The sequence below is a fragment of the Corvus moneduloides genome, chromosome 1, assembly GCF_009650955.1.
Source record: "Corvus moneduloides isolate bCorMon1 chromosome 1, bCorMon1.pri, whole genome shotgun sequence".
In the NCBI taxonomy this organism is placed as follows: domain Eukaryota; kingdom Metazoa; phylum Chordata; class Aves; order Passeriformes; family Corvidae; genus Corvus; species Corvus moneduloides.
The window spans coordinates 483,616-497,109 of NC_045476.1; the positions used below are offsets into that span (position 1 = coordinate 483,616).

General features: G+C 60.1%; 1 protein-coding gene, 1 long non-coding RNA gene and 2 other non-coding genes across 6 annotated transcripts; 3 read left to right on the forward strand and 1 right to left on the reverse strand.

Annotated features, from left to right (window-relative positions):
* Positions 1–706: 706 nt before the first annotated feature.
* On the reverse strand, positions 707–11,542 carry CCM2 (CCM2 scaffold protein). Of its 2 annotated transcripts, none has more exons than XM_032100798.1 (10): positions 11,419–11,542; positions 7,030–7,203; positions 6,672–6,755; positions 6,153–6,336; positions 5,553–5,689; positions 4,698–4,833; positions 4,214–4,271; positions 3,356–3,494; positions 2,499–2,637; positions 707–1,598 (listed from the first exon to the last, which is right to left on the reverse strand). In XM_032100798.1, exons 1-10 carry the CDS (start codon positions 11,446–11,448, stop codon positions 1,324–1,326), a joined length of 1,356 nt encoding a protein of 451 aa, XP_031956689.1. In that variant the 5' UTR covers positions 11,449–11,542; the 3' UTR covers positions 707–1,323. The 2 variants fall into 2 exon arrangements, with proteins under 2 accessions (XP_031956689.1, XP_031956598.1); XM_032100707.1 differs by lacking the exon at positions 11,419–11,542 and adding an exon at positions 8,668–9,361.
* A 338-nt stretch (positions 11,543–11,880) lies between these two features.
* On the forward strand, positions 11,881–13,470 carry LOC116441008. 2 transcript variants are annotated; one of them, XR_004238846.1, is made up of 3 exons: positions 11,881–11,978; positions 12,440–12,656; positions 13,146–13,470. It is a non-coding gene; the product is annotated as an uncharacterized LOC116441008 (long non-coding RNA). The 2 variants fall into 2 exon arrangements; XR_004238861.1 differs by lacking the exon at positions 11,881–11,978 and adding an exon at positions 12,079–12,135.
* Positions 12,212–12,340, forward strand: LOC116436100. Its single transcript, XR_004236932.1, has one exon. It is a non-coding gene; the product is annotated as a small nucleolar RNA SNORA9 (small nucleolar RNA).
* On the forward strand, positions 12,921–13,049 carry LOC116436096. The gene has a single exon (XR_004236930.1). It is a non-coding gene; the product is annotated as a small nucleolar RNA SNORA9 (small nucleolar RNA).
* Positions 13,471–13,494: the final 24 nt, after the last annotated feature.

Below are 13,494 nucleotides of genomic sequence, written 5' to 3' on the forward strand. Positions count from 1 at the left end.
AGTGCCCCCAGCATCACTGGGGATCAGGGACACCCCCTCCCCTCCAGATTTGGGGGGTGGCAGAGACCTGGGATGGGAATGAAGCCCCCCAGCTCCAAGGGCTGGGAAGGGATGGAGCTCTATCCCCAAGTCCCTGGGATCCCCTCCTGCTCTCCATTTTCTTGGTGTTGGAATGGGAAGGGCTGTGGAAGGGGACACTCCCCCGTGTGTCCCCCAGGTGAGTCCCTGGGGGTGCCTCAGCTCCCGGGACACCTGAATTCCAGAGGGAGGAGGGGTAGGGAGAGCCCTGGGAGAAGAGGGGGTCACCAGGAAGGATGAGGGGAGACACCGGTGGGGTCATGGTGTGGGGGGACACCCCAGTGTGGGCAGTGCTGGGGGCAGAGGGGTTACAGGCACTGGGGGGGATTTGGGGCCGAGGCCTCTGGAATGTGCTGGATCCCCAAACTGCTGAGTCAGTGTCTGACGCCAGAGGGGGGGAAGGGACAGGACCCCCTGGGTATGGCTGTGGGGAAACTGGGGACCCCCCAAGCCCGTCTGGGGACCCTGCTCGGGGTGGGAGCCCACCAGGGGATGCAGATAAAGGGGGAGGGGGGTCCTGGCTCAGCTCTGGGGGTCCCACCAAGCTCCTGCAGTGACCGTGGGGAATCCCAGACTGGGGGAGCTGGAATGCTCAGGAATGTTCCAACGCCACGGATGAGAGGGTGAGAAGATTCACATTGTGGTAAAACTTCATTGTAGGGGCAGTTCTGGGGGACCCGCTGTGCAAACTGTAAACTGGGGGGGAGTGGCTCCAGCCCCTCGGGAACAGATCCCAACGCTCAGGACATCCCTGAGGAGCTGACAGGGATGCTCAGGAGCAGATCTGTCCCCAAAATCCAAATCCAGATCTGTCCCCCCTGTCCTATCTGGAGCCCTGGGTCCAGAGGGAGCCCCTGGAGCTGTTAACGAGGCTGGGGCAGTGCAGCCACCACGCTGCTGGAGCCCCAAATCCTGCAGGAGGGGGCCGGGATCCCTCCAAGGGCAGCTCCATGTTCCAGGATCTCCATGAGGGCACAGGCTGGTGTTCTTGGGCCCCTCCAAGGGCAGCTCCAGAGTCCCCCTGGGGCGTGCCCGTGTTCCATGTCCCTTCCGAGAGCAGCTCCCTGTCCTGGGGTCCCTCCAGGGGCAGCTCCATGTCCCAGGATCCCCCTGGGATCAGCTCCATGTTCCACGTCCCCACGGGGGGCAGCCCCACATTGCCCCCTGGGGTAACTCCGTGTCCCAGGGTCCCCCCGAGGGCAGCCCCAAGTTCCACGCGGGAGCAGCTGCGATCCCCGGGCTCCCTCAGGACGAGTCCCGGTCCAGGCTGCAGCCCAGGGCCTCGATGTCGCTGCTGATGTGGGAGATCATCCGGTCCCACTCGTCCTCCTCCGAGGGCACCGACTGCTCGTCGGAGCTGCTGGCGGCGCCGGTGCCGTTGGAGGCGGAGGCGGCGCCCAGGGAGCGCCGGTAGCGGCCGAAGCTGTCCGTGATGATCCCGCGGCCGTCCTTCACCCCGATGGTCTCCAGGAAGTTCTCGAAGTGCTGGCTGTCCTTCTCCGGGATGAAGGGACGCAGGCCTGGAGCCGGGACACAGCACGGGCACGGCTCGGGGCGGCACGGAGAGCGCCCAGGACAGGTATCCGTGGGGATTCCTCACCTGGATGCCATTCCCGAGCCTTCCAGGAGGGCCCAGGAATCCCTCTGGGAGGGATGGGGACCTCCAGGGCCCCTCATTTGTTCACACCTGAGACCTGCAGCCACTGCTCACTGAGGCCAAAATCTGCCTCAAGCGGGACTTTCTGAGCTCCAAACAATCTAATTCCTCACCCGGCATCTTGCTCGGCTTTGCTGAGCTTATCCTGATAATTTGTCCCATCAGGGACATCTGTCCTGTCTCCTCAGCATCCCCAAGGGCCAGTGGGCCCATGTGAGACACTCTACTCCTGTCCTGTGGGGATTTTAAATTCCTGACTCCTTTTCCTTGGACATCAGAGGCTGGGTGAGAGGCCCCAGGTGCAGTCAGACACTGCGGCTATCCTGGGAAGATTTTGTATTCCTGACCTGTTTTCCTAAGATATGAGAGGCCAGGTTGTTTAAAGTATCCCTGGTCTGGAGGAGGTTTCCTGGCCTGGAGATTTCCAGGTCTGAATTAAATTCCCTGGACCTGGAGGAAGTTTCTAGGTTTGGGAGAGGTTCCCAGGTCTGGATTAGGTTGCCTGGTTCTGGAGGCAGTTCCCAGGTGCTTCATAGCCAGGTGGGAGCAGGGAACAGCTCCAAGGAGAGACTGAAGCTGTAGGATGGGCTGGGCTGGATGGACCAGCTGCCCTCAGAACGAGCAATCTCCACAGGAGAGATGGACTGGGATGTTCCTCCTCTCCTGGTGGCACCCCAAGGCCTTCCTGTGCCCCCACCCCTTCACCCCTCAATCCCACCCCTCAGCTCTGGGTTCCTGGCTCCGGAGCCGTTCCAGCACTCACCCAGGAGCAGGAATTTCCTGCTGTCCCCGTAGAGCTGCTTGAGGTTGATGCAGAACTCATGGATGGAGGCCCCGTTGCGGTACTCGTGCAGCAGCATGGCGAACTGCTGGATCTCCTGCGAGGACAGCTTCGTGCGGAGCTGCGGGGACACGGCCCTCATGGCACCCTGTGCTCGGGAAGGGGCGCTGGGAGGCTTGGGAATGGTGTTGGAAGGGCCAGGAACCCGATGGGAAAGCTGGGATGAGCTGTGGGGGTCGCTGGGACTGTGACTTGTGGAGTCTTGGGGTATGAGGGGACTTGGACACTGGGAAAGGGAAAGGGGGGGATGCTCCTGTGGGAGAAGGAAAGAGCCCAGAGGAGGCCCCGGAGCGGCCCCAGGGCTGGAGCCCCTCTGCTCTGGAGCCAGGCTGGGACAGCTGGGAATGTTTCCCTGGAGAAGGGAAGGACACAGGGAGAGCTCAGAGCCCCTTGCAGGGCCTAAAGGGGCTCCAGGAGAGCTGCAGAGGGACTGGGGACAAGGCCTGGAGGGACAGGACACAGGGAATGGCTTCCCACTGGAAAAGTGGTGATTCAGATGGGATACAGGGAAAAAATTCTTGGCTGGGAGGGTAGTGAGGGACTGGAATGGATTTCCCACAGAAGCTGCAGCTGCCCCTGGATCCCTGGAAGTGCCCAAGGCCAGGCTGGATGGGGTTTGGAGCAACTTGGGATTGGATCACCCTTACAGCCCCTTTCCTACCCAAACCATTCCACGATCCCTCCATCAGGCCCTCCAAGCCCAGCCTGGCTGGGAAGGAGGAGGATGAGCTGCTCCTCCAGCCCCGTCCCTCACTCCGGGGCCTGATCCCACATCCCACCGTCATCATGTAGTCCTGCAGCAGCTCGGTGGCCGTGGTGCTGAGCTCGCTCTCGCTGGCCGTGGTCACGTGTGGGGACGGGCGTGCTGAGAAGGACGACGGGGACGTGTCCCCGGCCTCCAGGGTGTCTGCAAAGGAACTGACACGGAGCACGGGTGAGTCCTCCGGAGCTCCTCGGGGTGGTGGTGCTGGGATTTTTGGGTGGCTTGTGCAGGGCCAGGAGTTGGGCTCTGATGCTTGGGGTGCCTCCCAACCCAGGATATTTCATGATTCTGGAAGCCCCCAGCTCCTGAGGGCACCCCAGGGCTCCCAGGGAACCAAATGCTGCTTTGGTGACAGTGACAATGGAGGCCTGCGTGGGGAATTATCCCTCTGGCTGCTTCCTCACTGGGAATAACACAGGGAAGAACCCCCAGGCGCCGTACCTCAGGCTTAAATGTGCAATTTTCAATAATGTTCATAACTCCTCCATGTTAAACATTCCTGAGTATCCCTCTGTGTTGGCTATTCCAAGAGCATCCCTCCATGCTAACCAATGGTTTGTGTGTTAGGATTTCACCCCACAAACACTGTCAATGTTTCCAGTGACCCAGGAGGGAAAAGTTTCCCAAATAACAAGTTTTTGGGGAAAACCCTTCTCCCAGCTCCAGCTGGACCCTAGCCTGTGATCCTGTGCCCTGCTGACACAGGGACTGCTCGCTGTGGATGTGACTCTCCCTGGAATGCTGAGCGCAGAACAATCCAGGCCCAGACAGGATCTGTGCCAACCCTGCTGAGGCCCGGCTGGGCTCAGCTGAGATTCCCGATGTGCCAGCGGATCCGGGTAAATCCCGGCTCCAGGGGCCACGGATCACTCACAAAGTGCTGGCGTCCGCCTCGAAGGGCTCCTTCACATCCACTTTGGTGGAAGAGTCATCTGGAGGGAAAAAATTTGGGAGATGGAATGTGAGAGGCACAAACTCGGTGACTTCCTAAGCCAGAAGAGACACAAAGGAATTCCTGACTTGGCCAGAAGGGGAGAGGCCAGGAATGAGCGGCAGGATGAGAGGAAACGGCCTCAGGTTGTGCCAGGGGAGGTTTAGGTTGGATCTCAGGAAGGTTCCTTCATGGAAACAGTGGTCAGGCATTGAACAGGATGCCCAGGGCAGGGGTCGGTCCCCATCCCTGTGGATGTGGCACTTGGGGACACGGCCAGAGGTGGCCTTGGCCCTGCTGGGGGCTGGGTGGGCTCGGGGGTCTCTGAGGCTGTTCCAACCTCAACCATTCCTGGCTGTGGCTGCGTCTGGCCCTGGAGAGGTGCTGGGTGTGGGGAGCAGCCCGGAGGGCAGCAGGGCGCACGCACCGCTGTGCAGGGACAGGTGCCGCGTCGGCGTCGAGGCGCCGTCGAAAATGGCGCGGTCCAGGAAGTCGATGGTGGACTCGGTGTAAACAATCTGGAAGACTTGGCTGAGCAGGGAGCACAACTCCTCGGCACCCACCTGGGAACGAGCAGGGAGCTGTGGCAGATCCCAGAGGGAGATCCCCTCTCCCTTTGGCTCCGTGGGATGGGGAAACAATGAGCTCCATCACCTTCCCGGCATCCCAGCCCTCCTGCCCCTGGCAGCAGGAGCTGGGATGCTCCAGCATCAACCCAGGAGCCCCCCACATTCCATGCCCAGGCTCCTCCATGCAGCTCCCTGGGGTTTTGGCTCATCCCAGAGGGGTGCAGGTGCCCCAGGGAATGTCAGGGCTGGAAATGAGTGGAGTGAAACTCCACCCTCAGTGGAGATCAGAGAGGCTGGGACTGGAATCCTTGGATCCAGACACTGGATGAAACAAATTCCCAGGTCAGCACAGGGGAAACATCCCGATCAGCAAAACCTCATTGTGGGATTGTCCTCACGGATTCTGGGCTGCTGCAGAAGGCTCTGGCCGACAGGGACCAAGGGAAACAGTTCCTGGAGACCCTCTCGTATCCCAGGGTTGGGACAGGGATCAGGAACCCCTCTCCAGGTGCTCCAGCAATGCCCAACCACACCTGGCATCCCTATATCTGGGCCTGTGTCCCACGAGGTGTGGGAGTGCAGGGAAGGATCCGGACATGCCACAGGACTTGGCCACTGTGGATCCAAGAGCCAGAAACCTCCCAGCAATCCCAGTGACTCTGAGCCCACGCTGAGGCGTTCCCAGGGTGTCCATGGAGCGGTGGGAGCCGTACCTTGTTCTCCGTGGCCAGGACCACCAGGCAACAGGACTCCAGGGGACCCCCGGCGCTCTCCGACAGCGAGCCCGACGTCAGCGCCTTGGAGCCCTCGGCACACAGGCTCTGGCTCGGCGAGATCCCGGGATCCTGAGCTGAGGGGAGAGGAGAGGTGAGGGAAAGGCAGGACAGGCAGGGGAGGGGAAGGGGTCCTGTAGGTGAGAAAGAGCCCTGAAGCAGGAGAATGGGATGAAAAGCCTCCAGTCTGGAGCTGCTTTTGACAGCTGTCTGGCTGTTTTCACAGTGCAGAATTCCATCACCAGAATTCCAGCCCCTGAGGCATTCATTCCTTTATTCCACAGCCTGTCCATGGGGTTTATTATCAGATAAATCCCTGGCTCAGCCCTCCCCAGCTCCCCGTTCCCAAACCACGCAGGTGTGACATGCACAGAGCTGCTCAGGACAGGGAATGAGGTGTCATGGAACCCTCATGGAATGCTTTGGGTTGGAGAGACCTTGAAGACCACCAAGCCCCACTCCCTGCCATGGGCAGGGACATCTCCCACTGTCCCAGGTGGCCCCCAGGAGGACAATCCCAACTCCATGGCCACAACTCACCTGTCTTGAGCACGACCAGGTGTGCAGAGTCATCCCGGATGTAGGACACGGAGGCGATGTCGTGGATGGGCACCCTGAGGATCAGGTCCTCCCCGTCCCTCCAAACCAGTTTGATGTTGTAGGCAGAGAGGCTGATGACGGCGTCGTGCTCCGGGGTCAGCTGCCCCGGGAGCTGATGGGCTCTCTGGAACACAGGGATTCACATGGATTTAGCCATGGAATGGTTTGGGTTGGAAGGAGCTTAAGGATTATCCAGGTCCCTACCATGGGCAGGGACACCTTCCACTATCCCAAGGTATTCCCCATTCAACCTGGCCTGGAACCCTTCAGTGGATGGGGCAGCCACAGCTTCCCTGGGGAATGCATTTGAGTCCCACACCACTCTCCCAGGGGTGTTTCCCCTTTGGGAACAGCTTTCCCTCCCACCAGGGAAGAGCAGGATGGAGGCCTCAGCCTGAAGGAAGCTCGGTGAGCTAGGATTTCTGCCTGCTGGGAGTCCCGGAGCAGCCGAGCGCTCACCTTGGCATTGTCGATCAAGTGCAGGATCTCTGTGCGGCTGGAGGGGTTCAGGTACCCTGGGATGGAGGTGAGCTGCCCTAAATACTGGGAGAGAAGAGCCAAACCATTACCACAGCATGCACACGATCCTGGACATGGCAGAATGAGTCATGGAGATGCTCCAAGGAAAACCTGGAAACGGGTGAGAGGTGGGAACGTGGGTGGAAAAAAGAGGCTCCACAGAAACCTCAGAGCCCCTTCCAGTGCCTAAAGGGGCTTCAGGAGAGCTGGAGAGGGACTTTGGACAAGGGGAATGAGTTCCCAGCGCCAGCTGGGATATTAGGAAGGCATTCCCAATGCTCAGGGCCCTTGTAGATACCTTGACTTCCTTCTCGATGTAGTCGTGGAGCAGCAGGTCGGGCTCCACGCGGTCGGGCAGCGCCACCACCACCGTGTGCAGCGGCCGCCGCTCCGTCACCTTCTCCTGCGCCTTCTTATCCCGGCCCTTCTCCCCCTTCAGGAACACTCGCTTGAACGGAGACACAATTCCAGGCTGGGAGAGGAACACCGGGATCAGGGTGAGAAGGGGAGTTTGGCACCAGAACTGGGGGGTCCAGCAACCCCAGCCCCTCCTGCCCAGCGACCCTCAAGCCCATCCTGCTGGTTTTGCCCCACGGACGCGCCAGGTTTGGAGCTGTAAATCCATGGCTTTCCACAGAAAACCCTTTTCCTGGCATACAACACAAGAGCTGAATGTTCTCACTACCAAAATACGGTGGTTCTCCCCCAAAGTCACCGTGTTCAACCTTCCAGGTAAGAGAAATACAACTCTTCTATGCTACAACATATTCCAGGTGAAGAGCGGGTCCAAAGGCACCCTCCACGGTTTTGTACCTCCCTGAGGATCTGCTACAGGTAGGAATGTTCCAAGGAGACCCCAAATAATGAGAAAATGACCCAGAAAGTGGAAAAATGGGAAATTCCAAACCTGAAGTGCCGGGTTTGGAAAACCACTGGAGCCAACACACAGGCTCCCAGCTGTCCCTCGGCATCGGCACGGGAATGCCATATGGATCTTGCCAAGCTCCACGCCGGACAAATGACTGGGAACATCCCCAGACTGCTCCAATTCCAGGTTTACCAGGTGGATGTTTGGAGGAGACAGACCCATGGCTGGATCTAGGAACTCCTTGGACATGTGGCTCCAATGTCCCATTCCCTGCTTCCCACCCCTCAGGACAACCACATCCTGCCTTTCCTGATCCTCATGGGCAAGAGAGAAGAATATGGGATCCAAAGGGGCAGAGAACATGCTTCCAGTGGTGAATTAATTAAATATAAACCAAGGAAAAGCTCCTGGAACACTGGGAATTACCAGCTCACGAGGACATTGAGGACAGCTCAGCCTGGAAAAACATCCCTTGGATCAGGAAGATAAAAATAAAGGGATCTTACAGGACAGAGAGGAGAGGAAGCAGCTCCACAGCCCTGCCTCAGGAGCAGCAGCGTGGATTTTTGGGAAGGATCCCAACACAGAGCATCCAGGAGGAGGACTCCATGACCCTCGATCAGGATATTCCATAATCCTGCCGAGGGGCTGCGATGCTGGAGAGAAGGAAATCCCGGACACAACAGGTCTGTTTACCAAGAACAGAGGTGTGGGGGCTCTCCAACTTGGGGATGTCCCATCTGGAATCTTGCCTGCCAGTGCCTAACGATCCAGCTCCATAGGAATCCTTCAGGAATCCAAAGCAGAGCAATGCAGGAACGTGCCACTGGGATCAAGGTCGTACCCAGACACTTCCCCCTCCACCAGGTAGGATCCAGATCCACCCCAATCCAGAGAAACCCCCCTTTTCCCCCCTAGGATGCGGCTGCATCTGTAGGGCCGGGATGATCCCCTGGCTGTCCTGGACGAGGAACTGGGGGCTCCAAACCCGAGGTGGAGGCACCTCCAGCTGTGACGCAGCCTGGAACAGCTTCTGCTTTTCGGGGCAGCCCAAACCCCAGCACCCACCTCGTCCTCCATGGAATTCCCACCAGGAGAGCAGGTCCAAGCTGTGCCGGGGGAGCCACGGGGGCCCTGGGGAGCGTTCTCCTTGTTCTGGGGGTGCCGGAACCGAGGCGTTTGGGGCCGGAAGTGCCACGGCCACAGCTTCCTCTGTCCCACGTGACAGATCGAGCTGGGGAGGGAACCAGGGCCGGGGCACGAGCCCATTCCCTGCTCCCATCCCACCTCCTGCACCCCTAAATCCCTGTGAACGCCCCAAATCCTTCATCCTTCGCCATTACCACACCCAGGAGGGAAACCCCCCATCCCAAGGCACGTTGATCCCTGGTTTCTCTTCCAAGCTCAGAGCTGTTTTGTTCCAACACCTGGCTGGATCCCAGGTGCTGCTCCCAGAGGCTTTTCCAATCTTAATGATCCCATGGCCCATTGAGTCCATGGGATGTAAAGCTTCTTCCTGCCCAGAGCAGCTGTGGCTGCCCCTGGATCCCTGGAAGTGTCCAAGGCCAGGCTGGATGGGGCTTGGAGCAGCCTGGGACAGTGGCAGTTCCTCCACCACCCCAATTCCTGATCTCCCAGCAAACACATCTGCCCTGCCCCTGCATCCCACAGCACAGACACTCCAAAATCCACTTTATTCGGCCCCACAAAGAGCAGAGGGGCTCCAGCCCTGGGGCAGCTCCGGGGCCTCCTCTGGGCTCTCTCCAGCAGCTCCAGGTCCTGGTGCTGTTGGCCCCGGGGCTGGGGCAGCTCTGTAGGTGGGGTCTCACCTGAGTGGGCAGAAGGGCAGAATTCCCCTTTCCTGCTGCCCACGCTGGGGCTCAGCCCAGGGCACGGGGCTGGATATTCGGGATAACAAAGGAATTTCAAGAAGAATTTCCCCCAAAGATACAACTTCGAGCTCAGCAACTCCATGGCTCAGGAGGGAAATGCCAAAGCAGCTGCTGGAAGAGGCAAAAGGCACCAACCTCAGTTATCCAGGGCATCCCTGAGCTGGAAAAGCTGGGAATTCCATGCTAACAGCTGAATACACAGAGAAATCCCTCAGGGAAACCGTGCAAGCTTTGGCTCACTGGCAGCCGCTGCACGGATTCCAGAGTCAGACCAGAAGGGAAATCATTCCCAGAAAATCCACCCCCACCCACACTTCTGGGCACGCTGGGAGCACCCATCCTCACCTGAGGCTCCCAGGTGTGACACCAAGTGCTCCCAGCCCTGGGCAGGTTCCCACGGCACAGACAGAATTCCGGACGGATCCATCCTGCCTCACAAGACTTGTGGATAATGGCTTTTTACCCCAGGACAGCTCCACAATCCCACTGCGATAGCCACAAGTGAGATCCAGGGAACATGAGCTCCTGGAAGGAATTCCAGGGCTCCAGTTTAAGCCAGTTCAGACTTTACCCAAAGCCAGGCTGGGATTTTCCTCCTCGTCCCAACCAAACCTGCCCTGAAATCCCTTTGGATCAGCACTGAGAGAACTCAATTCCTCCATTTCAGCCCAGAATGCTGCTGGAATGATCCACAGAGTGGGAAAAGCAGGAAGAAGAGTTTTCCCTGCAGCTGGAACAGAGGAGGAAGACAAAGATGGATCTTCCCGTCTCTGTAGCCACAGGTATCCAGGTTTAACGGTGATCCACAGGCAGCAGCTCCAAGGGTTAATTACCCACCACAACGATGGAAAACCTGCTCCGAGGAGGCTCCATAAGGCCGTGGATCAGCCCAGGAGATGCCACAGCCACGCCACTCCCCGGTCCCCAGCTCAGCCCCGCTCCAGAGGGACTAGGGGAGCTCCTGATCCATCGGGATCAGGGACACAAGGAACACAAGTGGCATTACCCAGGTGGGATAAAAGGGGTGGGGGGACCAGCCCAACGTGTCCCTGGGGAAGGGAAGGAGGGAATGATCCAGGCTCTTCCCAGTGCCAGGAAATAAAGTGGGATGCCCCAGGTGAGACACACCTGAGCTCAGCCTAAGAACCCCTGGAGCCTTGGGCAGGATCATCCTGTCTCCAGGTGGAAAATTCCTCCCCCAGTGGTGCTGCTGCTCCTGCAGCATCTCCCCGGGTCACCTGATGGCATCATGGGGCTTTCATTCCCAAATCTGACTGTCTGGGAAGCCTGGATGCCAATCCCCCAAAAATCCCACCCAGTTTTACTCATTTTGGGAATGTTTTGCTCAGCTCCAGGCAGAGCTTCAGCAGGAACCTGCTGCCACCTCCCGGGGTCCCTGCGAGGTCAGGGACTCCCAAAATATCCAATTTCTCCCCAAAACTATGGGATCAAATCCATCCTCCCGCTCTAGGCGTGCGGAGCAGCTCCGCCTCAGCCTCTCCCAGAGGACACAGAAATGGGTTGAAAGGAGGGAAATCAGGGCACCACAGGCACGGTTGGAGCAGTCGACCCCGGGAGGCATAATAAAGGCATAAATTAATGGATGTATAAATTAAATTAATTTGCATCAGTAATAATTTAAACAAATTAACAAACTCATAAATTAATCGCTCCATAATTAACAACCCTATCAATTAATAGCCTTCTCCAACCCCAGATTCAGAGCGGGAGGTTTATGGGTGGGTGCTCTGGGTACACCCCCGGGACGGGGCTGCGGGCAGATTCTCCCGCGAAGTGGAGGTCGGGTAACTCCCGGGAACGGGCTCCGGAAAAGCCCCGGGAGGGCTCCCGGCCGGGCTGAGAGACCCTCGGGGGGGCACAGCGCGACCCCCGGCTGTCCCTCTGCCCCCCGGACCCCCGCTCTCACCTTCTTGCCCTTCTTGCCCTCCTCCTCCATGGCTCCGGCGGCGGCCCGGGCCCCCCCCGGGGCATCCCGGCCCGGGTGAGCGGCGGGGCCTCAGCGCGCGGCGGCGGCGGCCATGGCCCGCCCGGTTCCCGCTCCAGCCCCGCTTCCCGTTCCCGCTCCCGTTCCCGCTCCCGCTCCCGGCGCCGCCTCAGCGCCCGCGGCTCGGCCCCGCCGCCATCTTGGGCGGCGCCTTCCCGTGACGTCATCGCCCCGCCGCCGGGGGGAGACGAGCGCGGCGCGCCTGCGCCAGACCGCCGGCAGCGCAAGCCACGCCCACCGCTGAAACCACGCCTTCATTTGCATCAGACTGACGACCACGCCCACACGTTGAGACCACGCCCCTTTCCCCGCCTCCACGGTGACGTCATCTCTGCGGTGACGGGCACCGCCCTCGAGTCACGCCCCCCTCCCTGGCCCCGCCCACACCGTGCTCTACACGCGCTGACGCCATCACCACGCCGCGTCGCGATGACGTCATCAGGAGGTGCGCGCTTTCTCAGCCATGGCGGCCGCAGGAGCAGGTGAGGGCGGCGTGGCGGCCCGGCTGCATCCGCCGCCATCCGCGCGCGGGGCCGCCACCGCGAGCCGCGGGACCACCGATGGCTCCCGGGGCCGCGCGCGGTGCGCCGCGTCCCGCCCGTCGGGCCCCGCCGCGATCGTGAGGGGCCGCGGGGCGAGGTGCGTTCTGGGGAGGGCTCCCGGGAGTGTCCTGGGGTATCCCGGGGCTCGAGGCTACCCCGGGAGCCGTTTCCCGCCGCAGGCTCCAGCATGGGGGGGCCTGGCGTGGCCCCTGCCATTCCTGTAGCGCTGCCAGAGCATCCCGGTGTTGTTTGAGGCCTCTCCCGGCGCTTCCCGGGGGCGGTCATAGAAGCCCCGGACATGCCCGGGCTGGGGAGGGAGCTGAGCGGGACATGGCGGGACTGGGGGAGCCAGAAACACCCGGGCGCGGGGCCGGTGACATTCCTGCCCTTTCCCGTTCCAGGCTCCTGCTCCGAGGATCCAGAGGCATTCAGGAAGCCACCAGGAAGAAGGAAGTGGATTCAAGGCACCTGACACCGTTTTTAGCCTAATTTTGATTAATTAAGGCTACCAAGGCCTCGGTCCCTCGTCTCCCGGGGCTAAAATCCCGCGGGAATGCCGTGACCTGGCACATGGAGCTCTGTCGTGGCAGGACTTGTTCATCGACACCGCCTGCCCAGGTGAGGGTCAGCCCCAGCTCTGCCAGTGCTCCTTGGCTGCCCAGGGGGAGTCTCCAGGGCTGGAATGCTGTGGGAATGCTGGGGAGTTTGGCTCCTTGGAGCCCAGGTGGGTGCTGGTGTCACATGGGCTGCGGAGCCACGTTCCTGGGCTGTCCCCGTGTCCCCCAGCAGGGCATTCCTGGGGTGACACCAACCTGCCAGTGCTTCTCGAGGCTTCTGGAGAGCCCGGGATCCGCCGTGTCCGGGTGCCCACGGCTCTTCCCGCCGCAGGCTCCAGCATGGGGGGGCCTGGTGTGGCTCCCACCATTCCTGCAGCGCTGCCAGAACATCCCGAGGCCGTTTGAGGCCTCTCCCGGCGCTTCCCGGGGGTGGTTATGGAAACCTCGGACATCCCCAGGCCCAAAGAATATTTGGGGAAAATGGCGGGGGGGGGGGGGGGGGGGACAGGGGCAGCAGGGTCAGTGACATTCCCTCCCTTCCTAATTCCAGGCTCCCTCCATGCTGATCCAGGAAGCCACCAGGAAGGAGAAAGTGGGTGCAACAGACTTGTCACCGTAATTAATGCAGTTCTGGTTAATTAACACTGCCAAACCCGGCACAAGGTGCGTGCTGGGTGCCACCTGCCAAGGCCTCGACAGCCTGTCCCACCCTTCCCAGGCCAGTGCTGTTATCCCATGGGGATGTATCCAGTGGCCGTGGATGGAAGGAGAAGCTGGAGCAGCGTGGCAAATTGCCCGTGGAAGAACAAGGATTCCATGACACCAAAATCAGGGAATTAAACACAAACCCGTAGGTTTTCCATGTTTTGATTCCAGAGGTTTTTTTCTTTTTGTTTTAA

What these genes read in the sequence shown, in the direction of transcription:
- CCM2 (XM_032100707.1), bottom strand. Translation starts at nt 8,868, where the DNA reads ATGGGCTCGTGCCCCGGCCCTGGTTCCCTCCCCAGCTCGATCTGTCAC. An exon ending in ACATCGAGAAGGAAGTCAAG is followed by an intron (nt 6,756 to 7,029) that starts GTATCTACAAGG and finishes CTTCTCTCCCAG; the next exon opens with TATTTAGGGCAGCTCACCTC. An exon ending in ACTTGATCGACAATGCCAAG is followed by an intron (nt 6,337 to 6,671) that starts GTGAGCGCTCGG and finishes CCTGTGTTCCAG; the next exon opens with AGAGCCCATCAGCTCCCGGG.